The sequence below is a fragment of the Brachypodium distachyon genome, chromosome 4, assembly GCF_000005505.3.
Source record: "Brachypodium distachyon strain Bd21 chromosome 4, Brachypodium_distachyon_v3.0, whole genome shotgun sequence".
NCBI lineage: Eukaryota > Viridiplantae > Streptophyta > Magnoliopsida > Poales > Poaceae > Brachypodium > Brachypodium distachyon.
This window is the reverse complement of record NC_016134.3, coordinates 34,019,084-34,031,890: the sequence shown is the minus strand read 5'-3', so window position 1 is coordinate 34,031,890 and position 12,807 is coordinate 34,019,084. Positions and strand designations below refer to the sequence as shown.

The window sequence follows — 12,807 nt, the reverse complement described above, 5'->3', positions numbered from 1 at the left end:
CGCCGTGAGATGCTCTTAGGCTCTCTTTTAGGAGAAATTTTGACCCCAGATTGCTGGAACAGTGGGATGCTTTGTCCCAAATTCTATCTAGTGTGGTTTTCTCCACTGAAGCTGACCAGATGATGTGGAGACTGCATAACTCTGGAGTGTATACCTCCCAGTCCCTGTATGTTGTAGTGAATTTTATAGGAATAACACCTGTATATATACCTGCACTGTGGAATATTCACGTGCCTCCCCCCCCTACATATGTTTTTAGAGTAAAATACACCAGGAGTCCATGAACTCGGCAAAAACGAACACTTTAGTCCACAAACTCGGAAAACGCACACCTGAATCCCTAAACTGAGACTACTGTCACTTTAGTCAAAAAACGGTTCGACGAGGCTTAAACACGTCACGTGGCCACCACGTCGGCTTCGGCGACCCCTTCACCGGCGTCCTCTCATCAAAATTGAGTGTTGTGGGCTTGATAGCAACCTGAGCCGAGGCGGAGGCGGCAACGGCGTGGTTCTTAAGGCCCCAGGATCCCAGCTAGGGCGCAGCCTCCTTGCCCCTCACGGCCGGTTCGGGCATGATGATTTTGCAAAGTAAATTCTGAGAAAATCGAGCAGCAGCCTGTGGTCCTGGCCGAAACCGACATGGCGGCCACATGACGTGTTTAAGCCTCGCCAAACCGTTTTTAACTAAATAACATAGTAATCTCAGTTTAGGAATTTAAGTGTGCGTTTTTCGAGTTAATGGACTAAAATGTTTATTTTTTCAGAATTCATGTACTGTATTTTGCGTTACTCTTCTGAGTTATGCGAAAAAAAAATCTCCGTCAGTTCCAGCGGCGCAAACGAACGCGCGTGACCAGCTAGTAGATATAGATTTTTTATGTTGTTCTGTTTTTTTAGGGGATTTTATTTTGTTCTGTGTACTTGACCTTCCGGCCCTTAAAAAATTGAATGCAGGCCTCGTAAATATTCGATTCGGTGCTGGCCCTGGCTTCTCCGCCGGAAGGTACTGCTCATCTACAGTACATCATAGTAGGTATCGATCAACATAGATCCGAGTATATGTCCCGGTTTGATTGTTTCCCCTTTTCTCTATCATTTACTCCTCTTTTTTTCCCCCCTTTCTTCGTATTTTTTGATAGATCGAGGTATGTCTCGGATTGATTCTTGCCGCCCTCCTCTCTCCCCTGTTGTCTCCAACGAGTCCTTGATTGTTTAAAGAAAAGATTAGTAGCATCCGAGAATTGGAAACAGACAGACGTGTAGCAACCGTGCTCGGATACTATACCGAGTTGAAATAGGTGTTGCTTTACAGTTTATCCCGCTAATATAAAGTCATGCGACACACCCTGTTCTGAATAGATCTCTCGTTGCAGAGCTTTTCGCTTCCTGTCAGAGAAGCAACTTTTTCGTGGAGAGAGATGGCGGAGAAGTCGAATGCGTCCTTGACTTACCCGCTACTGGAACTCGTGAATTCAGATCCAGATTGTTCGTCGCAAAAGGTTTTCAGTTTGGCTGACCAGAAGGTGCATGATATTACCCCGGCAAAGTCGAGCGAGAAGATATACTTGACGACGCCGCAGGGCTGGGTCCTCGTCCAGAGCTGTTCCAACTCTTCGTCGGAAGATCCAGGAACCTACCTACTGAATCCCCAGGACGGATCAAGAATCGAGCTTCCAACTCTCAGAGACGACGATGTGCTCCGGGAGAACTGCAGGTGCATCTTGTCCGACCGCGTGGCCGGCTGTGGCGTCCTCGTCTTCGACATGCAGAGCCCCGTGAAGTGGTTCTGCCGCGTTGGCGTTGGTGAGGGTTGCTGTTGGTCCAGACATGGCTACGACATTGGCTGCTACGACCTTCCGGTGGAGTACTGTCCGATCCCCAAGAAAAAGAACTTGTTCGACATTGCAGCTGTCAACGGGAGCTTCTTCTTCTTCGACTGGAACGGCTCCCTCGGGCCGCAGGTTTCATCCATCCAGATTTTATACCGCTGGCGGTCTGGCCCAACATGACTCACCTTAAGGCCCAGTTAGAATTCCCGGTCGCCCGACGGATAAATATCTCCCTATATTTATTCCCTTGTTAGTTTCGTCCGGATCCCGTCCCCTTCCTCCAAACCAAAAATTAGGGATCTCCAAAACGGACCCCTCCAAGACTATGGCGTCGACGGTGCTCCGATCCGGCTGCCGCGCGTTCAGCCGGTCCGTCCCGCGCGTGCTCGACGAGAAGCATCGGCTCATGCCGCCGTCGTTGATGCACACTCAGCGCTTCTTCAGCTCCGATGGGATTGAACCGATCAAGGTAATCCTTTGTCTTCTCGATCCCTCAGCTCTCGCGATACCTTCTATCAAATTGATGCCTCCATTAGATTGTTGACATCAAGGACAGCCATAGCCCTCTCCTTCCCCTGCTCTATAGTACCTCTATACCACCTCGCCGGTATCTCGTACTGTCGCCACGAATCATCAAATCCTCCCTCCACGGTACTGCTATGCGAAGATTGGAATAGTTGCCGGAATCGTGACCCAAATCAGCTGTAAAAGTTTCCGAATTCGTATTTTTCCGTCTAATCTTAATTTCAGATTTTGAAGTCGATTTCGGTGTATAAAGTTTGACTGGTGTGTGGCCTGATGCCCGTTTCGTCTTATTTTGATATTAGCTACTTCATACATCACAAGAACCTGGAAGACGTTAAATTAGGGAACATGAAGGTGGAGGATAGAAAATACAGAGCCGAAAAAACCATGGCTGTTGTCAGAATATATATTGATCCTGTAAAAATTGTCATTATGTTTATCTTGTGAAATTAATTTATGTTATATACCTTTCTATCTTTTTTTTAGTAACAGACTAATCTTTATAATAGTAGCCAAAGTCTTGCACTGGCCTTATATTTTGAAACAGACGGAGTCTTTGGCATGTTGGTCCTAGACGCATACCTGGGCTAAAACCTAGAAACTTTGGAAATATACTAATCCATCCTTCATGTATACCTAGCAATCTTTCTCACATCCTACCGCAAGACTAATCTATCCATCCTTCATATCCTGCAGAGGTCGATGTCTCGTGATGAACGCATTATTTATATGGAACTAGATAGAATGGAAAAAATCCTGATTAAAAATGGAGAAAGGCTAGAAAAAATCAGACTGAAGGACGAGCATGATGCTATGTAAGTACAAGTACTTTGTCTCGTATATTTAAGCTCACTCTTGTGGTTAGACAACATTTTGACGTTTTCTAGTTAACCTAATCATGGCTCCTTTATCTACAGGTATGCTGAACGTAGGCTTGCGGGTATAGGTGCTATCATCGTCGTCTCTGGGATCGCAGGCCTTTCCTTTTGTGTTAATAAAGTTAAGAAAGTAGTACTCCCTTCGTCCCATATTAAGTGATGAAGTATTACATGTATCTAGACGCTTGTTGGGTTTGCAAATTTGAGTCACTTAATATGAGACAGTTTAGTTTGATTTGTTTAGACAAGGTTTGAGTGATGGCTACTCTGTTGGTATGTGTTTTATGTGATGCAAAATCACAATTACTATAAGCAAGTGCATCTGAACGTGACTGTGAGTATGCACGTGCACGCACGTCTTGGATTGTTTGATTTTTTTGTACATATTCAAAATTGTTTCTGCAGCAAAAGAGCATGATTCTGAGTGCAGCTTGTGTAAAGATACGCTTATTACCTACTCCCACTGATACTAAATTTTTATTGTTGTCTTAGTGCAAGTTTGAACTAAAACAACGGCAACAATTTAGGATCGGAGGGATTATCAAAATCGCTATGTTGTCAATTTCATTCAGAAAACTTAATTATTGCCGGTACCAAGGAATATAGGGAATTAAGAGTTGGACAAACAGGAGTTTAAGCCTCGACAAATTTAGCGGCAGAAGACATCCCTACGATCGTTGTCTCCTTCGAGTGAAGAGAGAAACACATCTCAAGTGTCGCAGACAAGTCTTTAACTGAAACTGGCAACCATCATGACCGGATAAAACATACCCATGACAGAGACCCCACCTAAAAAAAGCTGTCAAACATTGAAACAAGTACACGTCGATGGGAGGGTACCGTCGTCGATCGCTGTTGATTTCTGTCGTGGGGCGTGTTGCGCTGGCGTCCTGTACATGTGGGTCCTTCTTTCGGTACGTGCTGCAGGCTTGCAGCTGCGCCTCGCGTCCGATTAGTACCGCAGTACAACTCACCTCCCCAGGTACTCCTTTCGTTCCATATTAAGTGTCGAAATATTACATGTATCTAGACAACCCGTCTCACGTCCTGTGGGTCCTTTCGGTACCTGGATTTGTGTTTTTTGTTCTTTCTTTCTTGAGTAGGGATCTGGTCGAGCTAACTACACGTCTAAAGGAATTTTCACTGGAAGATTGTTGCATTTGTTTTCTTCTCTCCGTTCTGCTGTCAAATCCAAGATTTAGTTCAGAACAGTGCAAAAAGCATGTATGTTAGGCTCACGGGCATAATCTGCACTTCTCCATGTAAAGGTATTTTCTGTTACTAACCTTTAGATGTGTGATGCCTTTTCTCGAACGTTTTATAGTTTTTGCTACCCCATGTTAGTGCATTGAGGTTTTGAAGCAAACTGGCTAATATTTTTTCTTTGGTGACGGGGTCGTTGATTAATGATGGTATATATGTGGTTGCCTTAGCGATGAGGCTACCACCAGTGAAATTTCATGGATTTTATGCTAATCCATAACTTGTTTGTGCGTGTGCAGGTAGTTGATCCTGCACCATAGGGACTCCAATTTCTGCCTGTTCATGCCTCTCTACAAGACTAGGACCTCCTCGGCGGCACCCTCAACTCCAACTCTTGGGAGCTATAGAAGGATACTTGCCTAGGTACATCCATCAATCTCAAGTTCAATTATCTTGGAAACCCTAGCCTTTCTTTCTTCTTTATTATTGGATGCAATTAATCCACGAAGCTCTGTGTAGGTCAGTAGGTGCAGCTGATCCACTTCGTGAAATAGCTCATGTTACATCTGAATCTGACATGCTAGCTTAGCTGTAACAGCTACCCATTTCAGTTAAAATGTGTACATAGGTTGCAAATCCTGTCAGCCTTCTAGAGATGACTATATCATGTATGAGGTTCACACAATCCCTGCATGTTGATCTGCTGGTTAGTACATGGAAAACCAACTTCTGCTCCTTTTATATGATTTCATTAACAGTCCATCCCTGATTCCGGTGTTTCTGTACTTGCACATGCAGCCACCTTATAATTCTTATGTAGCTTCCCCTTTCCTGACCATAACAATTAATTTCTTAAACAACTGTGATGGCTTCTGTTCGTCTCAACCTTTTAAGTGTCGTGTTTCAATTATTCATGTAGCAGCAGCATTTTAAATGAAGATTGAGGCCACACCTGATGGACCTAGAGGTAAATGTCTTTATATTTATTTACTTGCTTATTACCTTTTTTAACAGGATTTCATCAATTTGCAGCCTATCCTATACAAGGCAATACATTCTGCAATATTCTTTTGGAACTAGAAAAAGATATGTGAGTAGTGGAATCTGTTATTTTCGGGTATCAGTTTGTACTCACCATTAATACATACAAATATTTGATGAACCAACAACTTACATTGATTTTCTCTTGTTGTCAAACAGAAGTAAAACACGTATCTGCCAATCAATGGCCGGTTCATGAATTCAATTGGTTTAAGGATCGTTGTGGCAATTGATTCCTGGGAGATTATATTTGTGAAGGTACGGTAAAAGAAAAACTAGGTGTGCTTCATGTCATTCCAGTGCAAAGCTTGATTTATTCTCCACTGGGTAAAGTTTGTCTCCGATTGTAATTGTATCTTATGGGTGGACAGGTCTGTATAGTTTTGCTTTCCTGTGTTAAATTTGTTAACACAACCCTCAGCTAGCATCTTACTGCTATGGAAACACGATAAGGAAGAGTGATGTTTTTATTTCTTTTTTACCCACTACGTAAGACACTTACATATAAACCTATTTGTTTTAAATTGCTCATGAATGATATTTTGTGTTTCTCACCAAAGATTGGAGTATATTTTTTTATGGAAGGGGTGTTGAACTAAGTTGGTAGTGTAGATGTAAGGTACCTATGTAGCTTTTCGTTATTTTATTTTAATGTTCTCATTTGCATCTCATTGATTTATTTTGTTCTATATGAATTCAAGGGTTACGGTATCTGCATCATGAGCTTGTAAATGATCAGTTCTTTTGTTGACTCGGTTATGTTCTGGACCCATCTCTCACCGGGCATGTAGACATTATGTGTACAGTCTAATGGGTCAATATTACTTTGATTATCATAGGATTGCATTTTTTCAGTTACTAAGCTGCAAATGATCCTTAATCTATAATACCATGGATTATGGAAATTTATAACAGTTAAGGCTACCAAACCTTATATCTACAGAGAAATCAGTGCCCTATACACACAACCCTTGATAAGTGCTGCACTGCAGTGTGTTAGGCAAAAAGAAACAAATCGGTTAATTAAAAAGAATTTGGTGTTTAGATGTTTCTATCAAGTTACTACAGTGCCTAATGTTATGTGTGATTTTGTCAATTTTAATTAATGTGCACAGGATTGCACGTTCTTTTGCCATTTAGTTGAATAAATGTCTTTTTTATGTACTTTTCCCCTTTCTGGATGACAATTATACTGCTCAAACTTAATTTAACATGGCCAATACCAACCTTACTGATGTCATCTCTGTTTCTTTGTTGCTTCTAAGCATTAATCAACTATTCTGAATTGCAGGTCTTCTGGGGACTGGATAAGAAGCTGGCACAAAGGAAGCATTTCCCATCTGTTGATTGGCTCATAGCTTACTCAAAATACTCCACGGTTGTTCTCTAACGTACTTAGGATTCCAATGCTAAGTTACTGTCTCAATTCTCTGTGCTAAAACAAATCAGATAAAAAGAAAACCGGCAGATTTTGTAGAAGTTGCAATATTTCAAAACTTCAATATGCCGAGTTCCGTAGGACAGATTGCATGGACTCTAAATGATGTATAACAGTCATTTTGTGCATGAACTAAAGTTGCATGTCATTTTTACTTTAATAGATAGAAAATATTGTTTCCTCTATAGGTTTGCTGGTATTGCTCGACTGACCATGTTCTCATGATACTTGGCTACATATTAAGTTATGGAAGTAAACAAATAATGAAGACTAAGAGACATTAATCTGTGTTCATCTGCTTTAAGAGGGAGTAGCATAAGTAAGTCCTTTCCTATTGTGATTTTGTTTTCAAATCATCATTGATTCAGTGATACCGAACCAAATTATATATTTTTAACATCATATATATCAGGTTGGTGCATGTCCATTATCTTCATGTCAAGCAGTTATTGTGGCATTTCTTCGTTATTCTCCTGTATAGCTGCGATTATCAATGATCTCTCTCTCTCTCTCTCTCTCGATTTTGCTTTGCAGGTTTAATAAAGTGTTGACTAATTCAAATCAAACCATATTTGGATAGTGGAAACTGGAGAAACATAAGGTAGGTACATATGAATGATCTTCATATTAAAAAGGTACAATATGCTTTTTTACATTTACTTGGCAAACCTCAGATTTCTATCTTACTGATGCTATCACAAATGAAATATGTTACAGATCATATATCTAGAGAAATAATACTTCCGGAAGTCATATTTGATACGGGCTTTGAAAAATATCTGCAGTCAACATGAATAGAGCCGGCCTATCTGAATTTATTTGGACCTCAGGTTAGTGCACGTCTAAATTATTCATTCCTTTACTGATTCCTATAACTATCCGTTATTATTAAGTTTGTAGGAATGTTAGAGCATCAAGGTGCGGTATATGTTGTCCACTCTAAATTTCTTTATTAAACTACCCCATAAGCATAACCGTTCTAAGCCAACTAAGCAGCAAAAAAAATCGTAAGAGAAATAAAAGATTGCAATAGAAAAACAATTAACATCAGGCTTAACAGGCCATACTAACTGGGTTTTACTGTGACAATAAAGTAAGCTGGGGCAAGTAAGCAAAAGAAAGAAAGCTCTCCATCGAACTTCTCTAGCTTCATCATATTCTCACATTTCTTTCTCAAATATGCAACACTCATATTTACATTACCACACCTATGGATGAGTTCAACAAGAGCATCCAACCACGAGAATTGTAAAGAGTGACCATTACCAAAATATTTGTGTCTCAATGTATTGGATAGATAGAAAAGTCACTTAAACATAAAGAGAAGGCGAAGTACAGTGCAAGGTGCACTAGTGCACATCCCAGCCTTCAGGGAGAAAGTTATGGAAGTAAACAAATCATGAAGACTAAGAGACATTAATCTGTGTTCATCTGCTTTAAGAGGGAGTAGCATAAGCAAGTCCTTTCCTATTGTGATTTTGTTTCCAAATCATCATTGATTCAGTGATACCGAACCAAATTATATATTTTTAACATCATAAATATCAGGTTGGTGCATGTCCATTATCTTCATGTCAAGCAGTTATCGTGGCATTTCTTTGGTATTCTCCTGTATAGCTGCGATTATCAATGATCTCTCTCTCTCTCTCTCGATTTTGCTTTGCAGGTTTAATAAAGTGTTGACTAATTCAAATCAAACCATATTTGGATAGTGGAAACTGTAGAAACATAAGGTAGGTACATATGAATGATCTTCATATTAAAAAGGTACAATATAGCTTCTTTACATTTACTTGGCAAACCGCAGATTTCTATCTTACTGATGCTATCACAAATGAAATATATTACAAAATTAAGATTATTTCTATTGAGTTGAATACTCTATTTATAAGTTGTTTTTTGCTTTTCCAGTAGCTATATTCTTCGTGATTTCATACTTTCTGTAAAATAGTTGGCCACTGTATTGAAGGCGAAAATGGTTAGTATTTTTTTAATAAAACCGAACATATAGAGCTACTTCCGCACTGATTAGTTTTTTTAAAATTTATTTTGCAGCCTAGCAATATCTTACCTTTTGATAGTCAAAAACAAATGCTAGCTCCTTTGGAATCAGAACTTCTGTTTACTTTCTTTTTTGGAGATATATATATTACTTATAATTATTGCGTTGCTCATTTCCGATAGTGCTCATGATCAAGCTGCAGGACATCTTCTCGCAGCTGGGGAGCTCAGCCGGGGAGCTCCACAATCGACCAGCCGCAGGTCATGGTGGTGTGGAGCCAGAGTAGCGTCAAGTCCACCGTCCCCGAGGCTCTCGTCAGCCGCAATTTCCTCCCACACGGCTCCGACATCTGCACGCGCCGCCCCCTCGTGCTCCAGCTCGTGCATCAGCCGCGCCGCCCAGCCGATGCCTAGGCTGACGAGTGGGGCGAGTTCCTGCACCTACCCGGATGCAGCTCCTTCGACTTCCGTGAAAACCGCCACGAGATCCAGGTTCCGGGAAGAATGTGTGCCCATCATTGGCATGAGGTTTCGGATGTTTTTTCATTGGCTATCGGTGTGTTCTGTATCTGCAAAGAAAGGGGAAATTCTGTTGTTGCGTTTTTTCATCGGTGGGGGCATGTGTTTGGAGGTGAGTTCTCCATTTCTTTTTATTTTTATGCCCCTACTGTTGATTGCATTTGCTATGAGTGTTTGTCTGGTGCTATGTATGAATATTGAATTAAGCGCAACAGGTTTGGAGCTAACCCTATTAAACGACATCAATACAGATCATTCATTCTACTCTTGTAGATGTAGTATTCCATCACTAAAATATTACAATTGCTTCTGGTTACACCCAACCAACTGCATTATGTTCGCTTGTGTTGTTTAACATTTTAGGAGGAAATTTTTCCTGTGATGGTTCTCAAAATGCTATTCTAAGTTGTACCTTCGCAACTGCATTGTTGTTAATTTTGTCCTTCCACTCTCAAAGCTGCACTGTTAGTTATATGGCGAGCACAGTGCATACATGGATCATAGTAGATGACTTGTCAGTTCGTTGCAATGTTTAGACATTGGTAAATTCAGGCGCCCAGCTTCATATAGATGTAAGAATAGACACGCTTGTACCCTGCATGAGTTGTTCTGTTGTCTACTAAGGCCTTGCCTACACTGAGTTGTCTAGGCAACCGTTTCAGTTTCTTCAATTAGCCTAATAGAATCTGCAGAGAGAGATGGATATATATAGAGAGCGAGACGTGGTAATAACTTGTGATTGCTTGGAATTGCTTGTCCGGTTTAGCAACATTGTTGTCATGTTAACACATGTTATTTAATTTTTCGATCGAGAATTTCTAGACTCAAATTTGGTGTGCTTCAGGAGGCAAAATCATTTTGTATGTATATGTTCATTCTAGGTGCAGGACAATTGCAACAGATACTAAAAAGGCACAAATTATTAACTTGGTCCTTGCGGAAATACTTCGACTAAATACAAATTCAAGTGAGCGCAAGCACTTGCGAGCAACTGTCAATACTTGGTTCTGCTTATTGTGATATTGTCTAGGTTCTCTTTATTATTTACCAACTGATATATGTGCACGGCCTATTCTTTTTTGTCTAAAGATAACATGGTTGGTTCTCACTTTTGCTTTCTTTATACATTTCCTTGCTAACACAAGAGTGGTTCTAACTGGCAATTGAATTATAAGCGAATTGGGCAGATTTAAAAGCACAAACTACCAGGTTGTGCTACAACATCTCTACCATTCAATTGATTTGGGTATACGCCAACTTCAGAAAAAGATGACGCTTTAGGAGGCAATACTGGCACTAATAACTTGATTCTGTATATATGACAATACTATCTTGGTCTCATGCTCTGGTAATATGTAGGCTATGTAGCACAGGATGATGGCACTCTTGTGATCAATGGAGTGCAAGAATTCCTTAATAAAAGTTTGCAAGATAATGAAATACATGGATAGCTTTACAATTTGCCTGTGTTGCGGAAGTATATAAAATAAATTCGTGTTATTTTGTGTATATCTATTAAATTTCTGAGGGTACTGAAATCACAATATAGTATATTTTTGTAGCATATTAAATGAATGTAGGCGTGTCAGTTTGTCTTTACCATTAAGAGTCAAAGTCTCTGATGGAGTATTAATTGTTGTTTCATATTAATGTTTATATTTTCTACATTCTGTGCTCGTTCTACTGCAATAAGATATTTATTTCAGTTGTTTTCTGATCTCGGTCTATTGCAATTAGAATTTTATTTTCATTGTTTACTAAGAAGAATAGCATTTTGAAATGGAGCATATATATTGATGAAAAATAACATTTAGAAGGGAGCTTACAATGAAACGCAAAGCTATCAATATCCATGCCCAAGCATGAACATTTTATTTTCCATTTCATGTCTCATTTTTATTTTTATTTTGCCTTCTAACATTCTTAAAATATTATAACAGGTTCTGTACAATTTGCTTTCAGGTGCTTTTTATCAGTACCTTATGTTTGCTATTTTAAAGGTCCAACACAATCAGCAGGGTATTTTGAATATGATGACCTTGATGAGTCAATTGTCCGAAATCCACTGCCCAGCACGAGGTCCGAGTACACGGTGGACGTAACTACCACTACTACGTCGACGACTCCTCGGCGCTGGTCGTCATGGACAGCCAGATTGAGAAGTTCCGCAAGAAGTGGGGGCACGTCAAAGAGTACTGGACCAAGGAGCAATGGCTGGAGATGCACCCTGACGGCGACCCGGAGTTCGAGTCCGACGGCTGTTATGTCGCTTTAGAGATGTTTTGGTGTAATGAAGTCGCTTTAGTCCATTAGCCGTCGCTGTGCAGGTTATATAAAGTCTCTGCTTTTTAATCATGCTCACTGCGCAAGTAATAGTAATATAAATGACGGCTGTTATGTCGCTGCAGAGATTGATCACTGTACAACTATACATTACAGCACCACAGTTCAACTTACATTTACCTGCTGATACAAGACAAATGAACGCATAGGTTGACCTACTGACAAAACCCAGATAGCCTCATTTATGCACAGGTGGCGCGCCAGACGCTCCCTCAACACAGAAGCAAAAGAAAAACGATGCAGATAAACTCTGAAATCGCTGGTTACCAATTCCGCACGAGGCGCGCGCCCCAGGCCCTAGTCTCTTGAACAGCACATTAATTTCCAAGCATACATTCACCAGGGACCACGGCCATGATGATGACAACAAGGGTGCCAAAATACTTAGTTCCCCCCAATCAAGAATTACTTAAAAATTTACAACATAGTATTTCACTTCCGGATTAGCCTTTTGGTGATACTATACAAACGTAAACTATAACTGCTGATGAAATTCAAATAGCATGACTGAGAAAGGACACCATTTCTTCCTGATACAACGCATACTTAGTTGGAAGGTCAATCTTCAGCTACTGTTCAAGCTCAAATAGATGAAGTGTCCACTGCAATCTACTCCCGCCTTCCCTTTTCTGCGGGCGCTTTAGTTTTTGCTCTGGTACCAAGGCAGCCTAAGCAAGAGGCCAAGAGCATTGCTATGCGTACATCACATTTCATCCGATTTCTGTACCGATGCTTCAATCGAACCATTCAAGCATGAGCCAGAGAGCTGAGAAACACTGGATTGCTTCGTCGGACCAAGATCAGAAGAGCAGTGTCATACGTAGAGTGCTATGCGTACCACATATTTCATCTGATTTCCGTACGACACTTCAATCGAACCATTCAGGCATGAGCCAGAGAGCTGAGAACCACTGGATTGCTTCGTCGGACCAAGATCGGAAGAGCAGTGTCGTACGTAGAGTAGTTTCGCTCAATATAATGCTACAGCTGGGACCAGAATTCATGTAACTAAAATTTCACTCCGCCCT

At 40.6% G+C, this 12,807-nt stretch overlaps 1 protein-coding gene across 27 annotated transcripts; it reads left to right on the top strand.

Moving 5' to 3' along the window:
* Positions 1 to 990: 990 nt before the first annotated feature.
* Positions 991 to 11,937, top strand: LOC100834850. Of its 27 annotated transcripts, none has more exons than XR_002959917.1 (13): positions 991 to 1,005; positions 1,376 to 2,300; positions 3,053 to 3,171; positions 3,274 to 4,216; positions 4,338 to 4,502; positions 4,737 to 5,404; positions 5,470 to 5,527; positions 5,638 to 5,736; positions 6,770 to 7,517; positions 7,634 to 7,746; positions 8,583 to 8,649; positions 9,115 to 9,548; positions 11,399 to 11,937. XR_002959917.1 is itself a non-coding variant. In XM_003577978.4 (3 exons), the coding sequence occupies exons 1-3, from the start codon at positions 2,157 to 2,159 to the stop codon at positions 3,392 to 3,394; spliced, it is 384 nt and encodes a 127-aa protein (XP_003578026.1). In that variant the 5' UTR covers positions 2,078 to 2,156; the 3' UTR covers positions 3,395 to 3,674. The 27 variants fall into 27 exon arrangements, 1 of the variants encoding a protein (XP_003578026.1); XR_002959918.1 differs by having other exon boundaries at positions 3,274 to 4,502; positions 4,737 to 4,860; positions 4,957 to 5,404; XR_002959922.1 differs by having other exon boundaries at positions 3,274 to 4,502; positions 4,737 to 5,143; positions 5,360 to 5,404.
* Positions 11,938 to 12,807: the final 870 nt, after the last annotated feature.

Excerpts from the sequence above, each read along its gene's own strand:
- LOC100834850 (XM_003577978.4), top strand. The coding sequence starts at position 2,157 with ATGGCGTCGACGGTGCTCCGATCCGGCTGCCGCGCGTTCAGCCGGTCC. Across the intron at positions 2,301-3,052 it reads ATGGGATTGAACCGATCAAG|AGGTCGATGTCTCGTGATGA; the intron begins GTAATCCTTTGT and ends CATATCCTGCAG. Across the intron at positions 3,172-3,273 it reads AAGGACGAGCATGATGCTAT|GTATGCTGAACGTAGGCTTG; the intron begins GTAAGTACAAGT and ends CTTTATCTACAG.